The 10147-nt window shown below is 54.7% G+C and overlaps 1 protein-coding gene across 1 annotated transcript in view; it reads right to left on the bottom strand.

The window, feature by feature from the left end:
- cicb (capicua transcriptional repressor b) overlaps nucleotides 1-9938 on the bottom strand; it is a 47895-nt gene extending 37957 nt beyond the window's left edge. The window contains 2 exon segments of the mRNA XM_061251266.1: nucleotides 1-2737; nucleotides 9737-9938. The exon segment at nucleotides 1-2737 is cut by the window's left edge and continues 992 nt beyond it. Of these exon segments, the coding sequence (XP_061107250.1) occupies nucleotides 1-2588 (2588 nt within the window). The 5' untranslated portion in view covers nucleotides 2589-2737; nucleotides 9737-9938.
- Between the last annotated feature and the right edge of the window lie 209 nt (nucleotides 9939-10147).

Genomic DNA, 10147 nt, shown 5'->3' with positions numbered 1-10147 from the left:
GGCGCGGGGGAGAAGGGCGACTGGTTGGACACGGGCGAGAAGGAGGGCGTTCCCGAGCGGGAGCTGCCCAGCGACACCAGCATGGTGGCCGCCTCGCACTCCTCCAGGTCGAAGCGGGAGAAGTCCTGCGGCAGCAGGGATGGCAGCACCAGGCGCGGGCGCGAGTCCCCGCCCCGGCTGCTGGCCTCGCTGCTGTCCCGCGACGTCTCGTCCCAGTCGAACTCGCTGCTGCCCCTCCCGCCGCCCGGCCGCAGGTCCGAGGGCGTGGCCGTGCCCGAGCTGCTGCCCCCGCCCCGGTCGCGCTCCGCCCCGCCCTCCATCTCCTTGGTGCGCATGGACAGGTGGCGGGAGCAGTAGCCGCGCCGCTGGGACTCCTTCATGCAGCCCTCCCGCGAGCACAGCCGCCTCCACTGCTTGCCGTTGAACTTCTTGCGGATGCCGTTGGGCGTGCACACCACGTCGCCCTTCTTGTACTTCTGCTGCGCGGCCGTGAGCGGCGTGCGCGACCGCGAGGAGGAGGCGGAGGAGGAGGAGGAGCCCGAGCCGCCCGCCCCGGGGGCCCCGCCCGTGGGGGTGGGGGCCTGCGAGGGCGCCTTCTCCATCCGGGAGCCGGCCGAGGGGGGCAGGGGCGGCAGGTGAGGGGGCCCCACGCCCAGCTCGGGGCCCAGAAGTGCCGAAACGGGAGGGGGCTGGGGGCCGGCGATCAGGTGGGGCCCCAGGGGCGTGCCGACGCCCCGCACCACCGACAGATGGGGGCCGGGGTAGCCCAGGGGCTTGGAGAGGATCTGCCGGTGCTGGAGGATGCCCCCGGGCTTGCCCCCCATGCCCCCGGCCAGCGGGACCATGCTGAAGTGGGACACCTCCATGTCCTCCTCCGGGGTCTGGGGCTGTTTCTGGGGCTCACGCTCTCGGTCGCGGTCCGCGGCCAGGCCGTGGGCCAGGTTCGGGGCGCCGGACGGGGCGGTGGAGGGGGGCGCAGAGCCGAAATGCGGTCCCGTCACACCCCCCGGAGGGAAGCCGCAGCCCAGCCTGGCCCCGCCCAACGCCATGCCGATGCTGAGCTGGATGACCTCCCGCTCCACCTCCATCTCCTCCCTGCGCTCCCTCTCCTCGCGCTCCCGGTCCTCCCGCTCCCTCTCCCGGCCCCCCTCGGGCTGGGGCAGGTCCCAGGGCGGGATGAGGAGGCGCAGGCTCTGGCGGGACACCCACACGGCCTGGGCGCTGGCCCTGCCCCTCTCCTCCTCCCCGGCGGCCTGGTCCGCCAGCACCTCCCCGTCCTCCCTCAGCATCACGCGGTACGGGAACGAAACGGCCGGGTGGGGGTCCACCTGGGAGACCACGCCCTCCCGGTACAGCTGCCCCGCCCCCGCCTCGCCGCCCCCGCCCCCGAACGGCACGCACACCCGCGTCCCTATGGCGACGGGGCTGGAGCCGGGAGGCTGGGCGTCCAGGACCAGGTCCACGGAGTCGCAGGACGCCGTGCCTTTGAAGGGGTAGTGGTGCAGGGTGGAGTCTCCGTTGGGCTGCACCCCCACGGTGCGCCCCTCCCCGCTCACGCCCCGCACCACGCCCGGCCAGAACACGGGGCAGGGCGGGGCAGTCCTGTCCCTGCTGTCCTCCTCCGGGGCCTCGCCGGCCCAAGTCCTCCGCCGGTGGCGGGCCAGCACCCGCTGGTTCTTCAGCCCCTTCGCCATTGCGTCCTCCAGGCCCCCGGGCAGGCCGTCCCTCCAGGGCGGGGGGCTGCGCCGGGCGGGCAGGCCGGGGGGTGAGGGGAGAGGGCTGGGCTGCAGACGGGGCGGCGGGACCTCCAGGTCCGCGGAGTGCTCGCTGGCCGTGTCCGTGGAGGAGGACCTCACGGAGCTGGGGGCCCCCTCGCCCTCGGCGTCCCCCTCGGGCCCTCTCTCCCCCAGCCGCTCCCCGGCGCCCCCGGCCTTGTGACGGGCCGGCCCGGCGCTGCAGTCCTCCGGCAGGCCCCCGCTCTGGCTCAGAGCGTCCGCGTCCGCGCTGTCCTCACTCGTCACCGTGCTGGGGGCCGCCGACTGGCTGCCGCTGCTGCTGCCGCTGTGGTTGTAGGTACTGCTGTGCGTGGGGGTGAGGGCGTTGTGTGTGGGGGCTAGGGCGCTGTGTGTGGGGGTCAGGGAGCAGTGCGTGGGGGTCAGGGAGCAGTGCGTGGGCGTGAGGGAGCAGTGCTCGTAGGTGTACTTCTTCTTGGGCACGCGGGCCTTGAAGGTGGCCGTTTTGCGGTTGGAGGAGGGGTTGGGGCTGCTGCCCGCGCTGGCCGCGCTGCTGCTGTTGCTGTGCGGCCCCCCTGGTTTAGGGGCCCCCCGGTCGCCCTCCGCCCTCTCCCGGTCCTCCGGCCGCCCCGGCCCCTGCTCCCTCTGGCCCTCCCTGTCGGGGGTTCCGCCGCCCCTGATTGGCTCCTCCTCGGAGGTGTGAGAACTGGGCGGGGTCTGTCTCGCGGTCTGCAGCTGCTCGTCAGCACCGTCCCTGGTTCGGTCTCTCCTCTCCCCCTCTGCCCCCCGCCTCCGGCCCCCCTTGGCCCGGGCCAACGTAGGGGAGCGCCCTCCTTGCTTTTTCACCTGCTTCATCCTTTTTTCTTTTTCCACTCGCCTCGTCTTCGTCCCCCCCTTTCCTTTAAAGTGCCGCCCTTCAGTGCTTTTTGTGTCCGCTCTTCTCTCACTCCTCCCTTCTCTTCCTCTTCCTCTCACAGTCTCTTCCTGTCCTGACTTTTTCCAAACTATGAGAAAGAGAGAAGAGAGACGTTCGTCAGTAATACACAAGCCGCGGCGTCCCACCCCAAACAAGACCCACACAGACAGACCCTGTAGAGGACTACAGAGAGCAGATGGCCGATGGCACAAAGGACCTCTGACGGCTTCTCAATGCCTGTATCTTCAGTGGGTACATCCACCCCCACTACTCATAGCGAACATGGCCAAACAAACTCCACAACGCGAATGGGAAAAAAAAATCTGAAGGTTACTTATTTGCATGTTAATCTTCTTGGTAGCCTCCCTAATACAGGACCCATGAGCACCACTGAAACGAGTGCAATAAGCCGCGATCACACGGAGCAGTTCAGGGGCCCCGGACTCAAGCGGGAAAGCGTGCGGGGTGACTCTGCGGACGACAACATGCACACACTACGGACGTCTGCCCCGGGTCCACAGCCCTCCGTTTACTGCCAAGACCTCGGCACTTCTCCTCGCTGAGTGAAAGCCAGACTCTCTCTCTCTCGCACACAAATATAGCCTACACCCACTTCAGCAGCTAAAGATTTCAATGCAAGCTGGCGTATCACAGGATACAAACACACACGCACACGCACACAATAACAATGTAGACAAACTGGGGAGGAGACGAAGCCCTGGCGTGCAAACAAACATGTACACGCACAGGCTCACACGCACACACACACACGCACACACACACACACATCCACACACACAACCACCCAGTCGTGTACACACACACACATGCATGTATGCAAAACACACATTTCCTGCCTTAGATTAAGGCATGAAATACCTTCCTGCCTTTCATTAAGGAGCTGCTACGTGCACACACACACACACACACACACAAACACACCCAGATATTTTCTATTTGTGAACAGGCTTTTTAACTGTTTGTTTGCTCAGACAGCCAGCACCTTGCCCATAAGACTTTCTATGGACCCGATATTCTGCTCCTAGACCCCACCCTGTCATCTGTCTCTCACCTCCCTCACTCCCCAAATCCTCACCTCGCTCTCCAAATCAGTCACTCCCTCGCTCCGTTACCTGCTCTCCTATCTCTCCATCTGTTTATCTGTCACTCCCTCCCTCCTTCACCTCCTCTCCTCCATCTCAGTCTGTCCTCCCTCTCTTCAGCGCGTGAGTGAGAGTCAGCTGTGTTAGCCCCTGCCTTCCTGCCTGCACAGCGAGGGTTAAAACGCCTCGGGCTCATTATGAGAGAACGTGTGACCAACACTGATCAGAGGCACTGACGTGCTGAGCAGGCAGACGCTGAGGCCTCCTGCCAGGGGAGCTGCAGGGCCCGCAGGCACTGCTGGAGAATACAGGCTGGGGGATAGATACTGGAGGATAGAGGATAGAGACTGGAGGATAGAGGATAGAGGCTGGAGGATAGAGGATAGAGGATAGAGACTGGAGGATAGAGGATAGAGGATAGAGACTGGAGGATAGAGGATAGAGACTGGAGGATAGAGGATAGAGACTGGAGGATAGAGGATAGAGGACAGAGACTGGAGGATAGAGGATAGAGACTGGAGGATAGAGGATAGAGGATAGAGGACAGAGACTGGAGGATAGAGGATAGAGGCTGGGGGATAGAGGATAGAGGCTGGGGGATAGAGGATAGAGACTGGAGGATAGAGGATAGAGACTGAAGGATAGAGGATAGAGACTAGAGGATAGAGACTAGAGGATAGAGGATAGAGGATAGAGGATAGAGGATAGAGGCTGTAGGATAGAGACTGGAGGATAGAGACTGGAGGATAGAGACTGGAGGATAGAGGCGAGAGGCTAGAGGAGAGAGGAGAGAGAAGAGAGGATTAGGCTGGGGGTACAGTATCACTGTTAATACTTCCCAGGCCCTGATTCACAGTCTAGCTGCCAGTCTCTGCCATAGAAAACTTGCCTGGTCATGGTTTTGGTTTCACAATATTTTGCTGGGTCTTGGCTCATATTCAGCTTTTGATGCATGCACGCATGCACACACATACACACACACACGCGCACACACACAGGCACACATAATGCATAACACACACATCATGCCACCCCACACATGCACGAACACACACACATATACAATCACACTCACATACATACACATGCACACACACATATACACCACACAGATACACACACACACACACACACACACACACACACATACACACACACACACAAAGTAAGACACTGGCAACACAGTTCTGGTTTCAGTATCAATACCATGCCCAACTGGTCTGGAGCTCGGCCTTGTTCTCAGACCCAGGTCAGGGCCAGTGTTGCCCATTTTGGGGAATTTGTCTCCAAACCTGGCACCGAGGACTCAAACGACTTGTTGGGTCACACGTGGCACTTCCCCACTGTGCATTAGAATATTTGCCAATATTAAATTTGGGGAATTTTGGAGGTGGTTTGGGGAATTTCAGTGGGTGGGGTTTGGCAACACGGGTCAGGGTCGCTAGGCCTGGACACTCACTGCCCCACACAAACGGCCTGGGGATTAAACATTAAACATGGGTAATTACAGTCAAGGCTTTCAGAAACATGCCACTGGTGCTCCTTCGGTGTTTTCACCACACCGGTGATCCACAGATCAGTGGAGGAGGAGAAGAAGTCACACACATCTGACATTGAGAACCACAGTCTCCAGACGGGGGTAACCACTCCACTGAGGACTGATAACACCCAAGGTCTTTAGGAAAGGGAAATAAAATCACCATGACCGGGACTCAACACAAGAGCCTGACTAGAACTTCAATAGTAATCCTGTTCCGTACAATTCCGCATTCAGAAAACACTCCCATACGGAGTGACTTACCCACACTACAGTACATTCCTTCCTTTCACATACGAGCCATTTCCACAGCTGCATATTTCAGCGCAGGAATTCAGGTTAAGTACCTCACTCAAGGCTACAACAGCAGCCCCCCAGCTGAGAAACAAACCCGCAGTCACAGTGTCCCAGAACCATTACACTACACTGCCCTCAGTCTGAGTTACAGGCTCAGTTCCTGAACCATTACACTACACTGCCCTCAGTCTGAGTTACACACTCTGTCCCAGAACCATTACACTACACTGCCCTCAGTCTGAGTTGCAGGCTCAGTTCCTGAACCATTACACTACACTGCCCTCAGTCTGAGTTACAGGCTCAGGTCCTGAACCATTACACTACACTGCCCTCAGTCTGAGTTACAGGCTCAGTTCCTGAACCATTACACTACACTGCCCTCAGTCTGAGTTACACACTCAGGTCCTGAACCATTACACTACACTGCCCACAGTCTGAGTTACAGGCTCAGTTCCTGAACCATTACACTACACTGCCCTCAGTCTGAGTTACACACTCAGGTCCTGAACCATTACACTACACTGCCCTCAGTCTGAGTTACACACTCTGTCCCAGAACCATTACACTACACTGCCCTCAGTCTGAGTCACACACTCAGGTCCTGAACCATTACACTACACTGCCCTCAGTCTGAGTTACAGGCTCAGTTCCTGAACCATTACACTACACTGCCCTCAGTCTGAGTTATAGGCTCAGGTCCTGAACCATTACACAACACTGCCCTCAGTCTGAGTTACACACTCAGGTCCTGAACCATTACACTACACTGCCCTCAGTCTGAGTTACACACTCTGTCCCAGAACCATTACACTACACTGCCCTCAGTCTGAGTTACACACTTTGTCCCAGAACCATTACACTACACTGCCCTCAGTCTGAGTTACACACGCTGTCCCAGAACCATTACACTACACTGCCCTCAGTCTGAGTTACACACTCTGTCCCAGAACCATTACACAACACTGCCCTCAGTCTGAGTTACAGGCTCAGGTCCTGAACCATTACACTACACTGCCCTCAGTCTGAGTTACACACTCTGTCCCAGAACCATTACAATGCACTGCCCTCAGTCTGAGTTACACACGCTGTCCCAGTACCATTACACTACACTGCTTATTACACGACACTCCCTACCCTAACCCTAACACCTAAAAAAAGACATTTCAGCTGGTAGACAGCAAAAGACAAGGCAAGATTACTTTCCTAACATGATATATATACGACACCTAAAATGCAAATAAATGTTGCGTAACTCAAAACAAAAATAATAACTCAATCTACCTTAATGCGTTTTATTTTTATTTTAAGCATGGTAGACCGAGTCTGACCCTAACAGATGGGCAGCTGGCGAGACAATGGCTGCGTAATATCGGAGCAGGGATAGCGAGGCGATCGGTCCTGACGAGAGGGGAAAACGAGGTCTGACCGCGCTGGAACTCGAGCGAGGGCGCATAGCGAGGGCACATAGCGAGGGCGCATAGCGAGGGCACATAGCGAGGGCGCATAGCGAGGGCACATAGCGAGGGCACATAGCGAGGGCGCATAGCGAGGACGCATAGCGAGGGCACATAGCGAGGGCGCATAGAGAGGGCGCATGGCGAGGGCGCATAGCGAGGGCGCATAGCGAGGGCACATAGCGGCGGCCCCCTGGGCACGGTGCCCCAGGGCAGGGGCATGCGTTCGCGTGCGGCCCTCGCCGTGCTGAGGCGTCCTTCTGGAGGTGGCACCTCTGATGCAGCTGCTTTTGCACAGAGTGGATATTAATAAAACAGTGAAAGATCCCCCATCAGCACACTGATTACGAAAGGACTTCAGCTCAGGGAAAATGGAGCTGCCACAGTGCTTCCACCACAGATGCTAAGTATGTACCGGTGTACCACGCTCTGCCTTGCTGACAGCGTCACAAGCCTAACATGCACCGAGTGTTAAAATGCACTGAGATAGAGGAGGAGAATCCCACTCTAATACAGTGCATCGAGCTGTTGAAACGCACACACAGGCACACACACATATACCCATAGGCATGCACACATGCATATAGACACACGCATGCATGCACGCACACACACATGTTGCACACACAGATAAATGCATGCATGCATGCACACATACATGCACACACACACATGCATGCACACACAGATAAATACATGCATGCACACATACATTCATATACACACACACATCAACATGCATGCATGCATGCACATATGCACATACACAAAGACAAACAGAAGCACACACCCACAGAGAAACACACACACACACACACACATGCACACACCCTCACATAGCCATATGCGCAGCAAAAAAACATGCCATACTTTCTCTGCTAATGGCATGCAGTATGCAGTAATCAAACAGGACAGGGCGCAGGTAATTGTGTGGACTGTGGTTACTGCTGAGCTTCGTGAAGGAAGTGCGTTATGCTGGAATGTGGGCGTAGAGCGCTGTAGTTTCCCATGCTCGAGCGTCAGGTTAGTCCCGGTTTAACTGGGTCACCAGGGAACACGCACATCAAACAAAAAATAACAGCAGTGATACATGTACTCACTGTGGAGTAGACGACCTCGTATTTTCAGTGATACTATCTGAAGATAGCTCGGGCACAGTTGAGACAGTGACTCTGACAGTGACTGTAGATATGGTACTAACCATAGCAGGATATTAAAAACGTCACATATGACATTAGCAACACTGACAACTCGGCTATTAGTGATGGACAACAGTTTGGGATTTAGTTGCACGTCTTCCACGTCCAGAAAGTTTTGTTTTTTTTATTCGCCCAATGACAGCAAGGCCAACGGCTAATTAAGTAGTGTAGTTGTACAGATTATAGTATGTATGTGTAACATTTACCACTGCTTATAGTTTAAGGATATATTTTAGTAGGGACAACTGGAATCGACTCTCAAGCGGCAATAATAGAATGCTGACATGCTAATACTGAAAATAATTAATTATTTTTTAACAGAAAGGGTATTGTCCATTGCTCAACATATAGGCTACCCGACAAATACTAAGTGCATTGCCATTTGTGTTGCTATTCTGTGATAGTTTGAACGTGACGTTACGTGCAACTGTACTAGCAAGCGAATACTATCATTTGGTTTTGAAAAGCATTAGTTTTGATGCATGTTTCAAATAATTGCAGGCCAGCACAAAAAGCCAAATAGAGTTAACATTCAGTTAAGTAATACCGGTATAGGAAACAGTTGTGCAGTCAGCACAGTAGCATTGCCCGTAGTAGTATCAATGCCGATTCACAATGTCAATGGAGTGTGAGCGGTGTACGTATGCTACTCGGTAGCAGCAGCACAACCCAGCCAGATTCGAGTGACGCTAATCCCAAATAGACAGGCCTCTCTTTCCAACACAACGAAGGTTTACAGATAAAATAACCCTTGGAATTCCATGCAACAGTACACATAACACGAAAAAGTAATGAAAAAAATCCAGATTTACCGGACATAGCTCAAAAGTTCTATTTTATATCAGTACTCCGGTGCAACATTTGAGGGGTCGTAGAAGTAGCTGGCTAGCCAGCTAGTTCTAGTAGTATTTGCAGCCCCAATAGTAGCGAGTAACTAGGTAGTTAGCGCAGCAAGCTAAGTAGTTTTGACAGTATGATTGATAGTAGTTAGCAAGATAGTAAGCAGCTGTCACAAAAGATAAACGGTTACCCATAGCAAAATCACAGTGACAGCAGCATTAAAATCGCATTTATTACTGTTAGTGTGTGTTGTCATTGTGTGTTTGTGTGTGTTTTATTCGCTATCTAGCTTGGTAGCTGTGTAGATCGCTTATTACCTGCACACAGTCATGTTTGGTGCTGTCAGTCGCAACACCGACGCAGCGGCTAACACTGTCCTAGTAGCTAACTTAGCTTGCTAGCTATGCCGTTAAAACATTTGACAAAGTTTAGACTGTGCACCCCCACCCCCTCCTCTCCTCCCCTCGTTTTCTCTCCGGCGTCTCTCTCCATTCCATTCTATTGGATACTCATTTCTCTCTTTGCATTTTTTGCAGACAGAGACAGTCATGAAAACAGCACCAGGAACAGACAGCTGGTTAGCTATCGATAATAGCCAGCTGATATAGAGAAAGCTAGAGTAACGTTAGAGAAAATAAACTCGCTTAGTAAACTCACCCCAATGGAAAGATTCAGTTGGCAACAGAAAGATTTACGGTGCTGTTCGCAGATGAAATGGCAAATACGAAAATGAATAAAATCACACTGCCGTCCATGGCTGCTGTCTGTTCGGGCTTTACTTTATTTTCCCTCCGTAAAACATGTCTTTTTTTCCTCACAGCAACTCAAAGGAGGGGGAAAACTCTCCGAGTCCCTTTACCACTACAGTCACAAAATGGTGAATGAACCCCTAACAGCTGGCCCGTCTAACCAATCAGAAATCAATGACAGGTACAGTAACCTATCGTTTAGAGAATAAGAAGTTATAGGCGTGGCTGACTGTCAAAGTGGAGTTGACTGACACACATCCCGGGCGAATTGCGACAAGGGGAACGGACCCAGCCGATACCATGGCCCAAAGTTTACAGT

Source organism: Conger conger, chromosome 1 (genome assembly GCF_963514075.1).
Source record: "Conger conger chromosome 1, fConCon1.1, whole genome shotgun sequence".
NCBI lineage: Eukaryota > Metazoa > Chordata > Actinopteri > Anguilliformes > Congridae > Conger > Conger conger.
The sequence above is the reverse complement of the archived record's forward strand: the minus strand, read 5'-3'. Positions and strand labels throughout refer to the sequence as shown.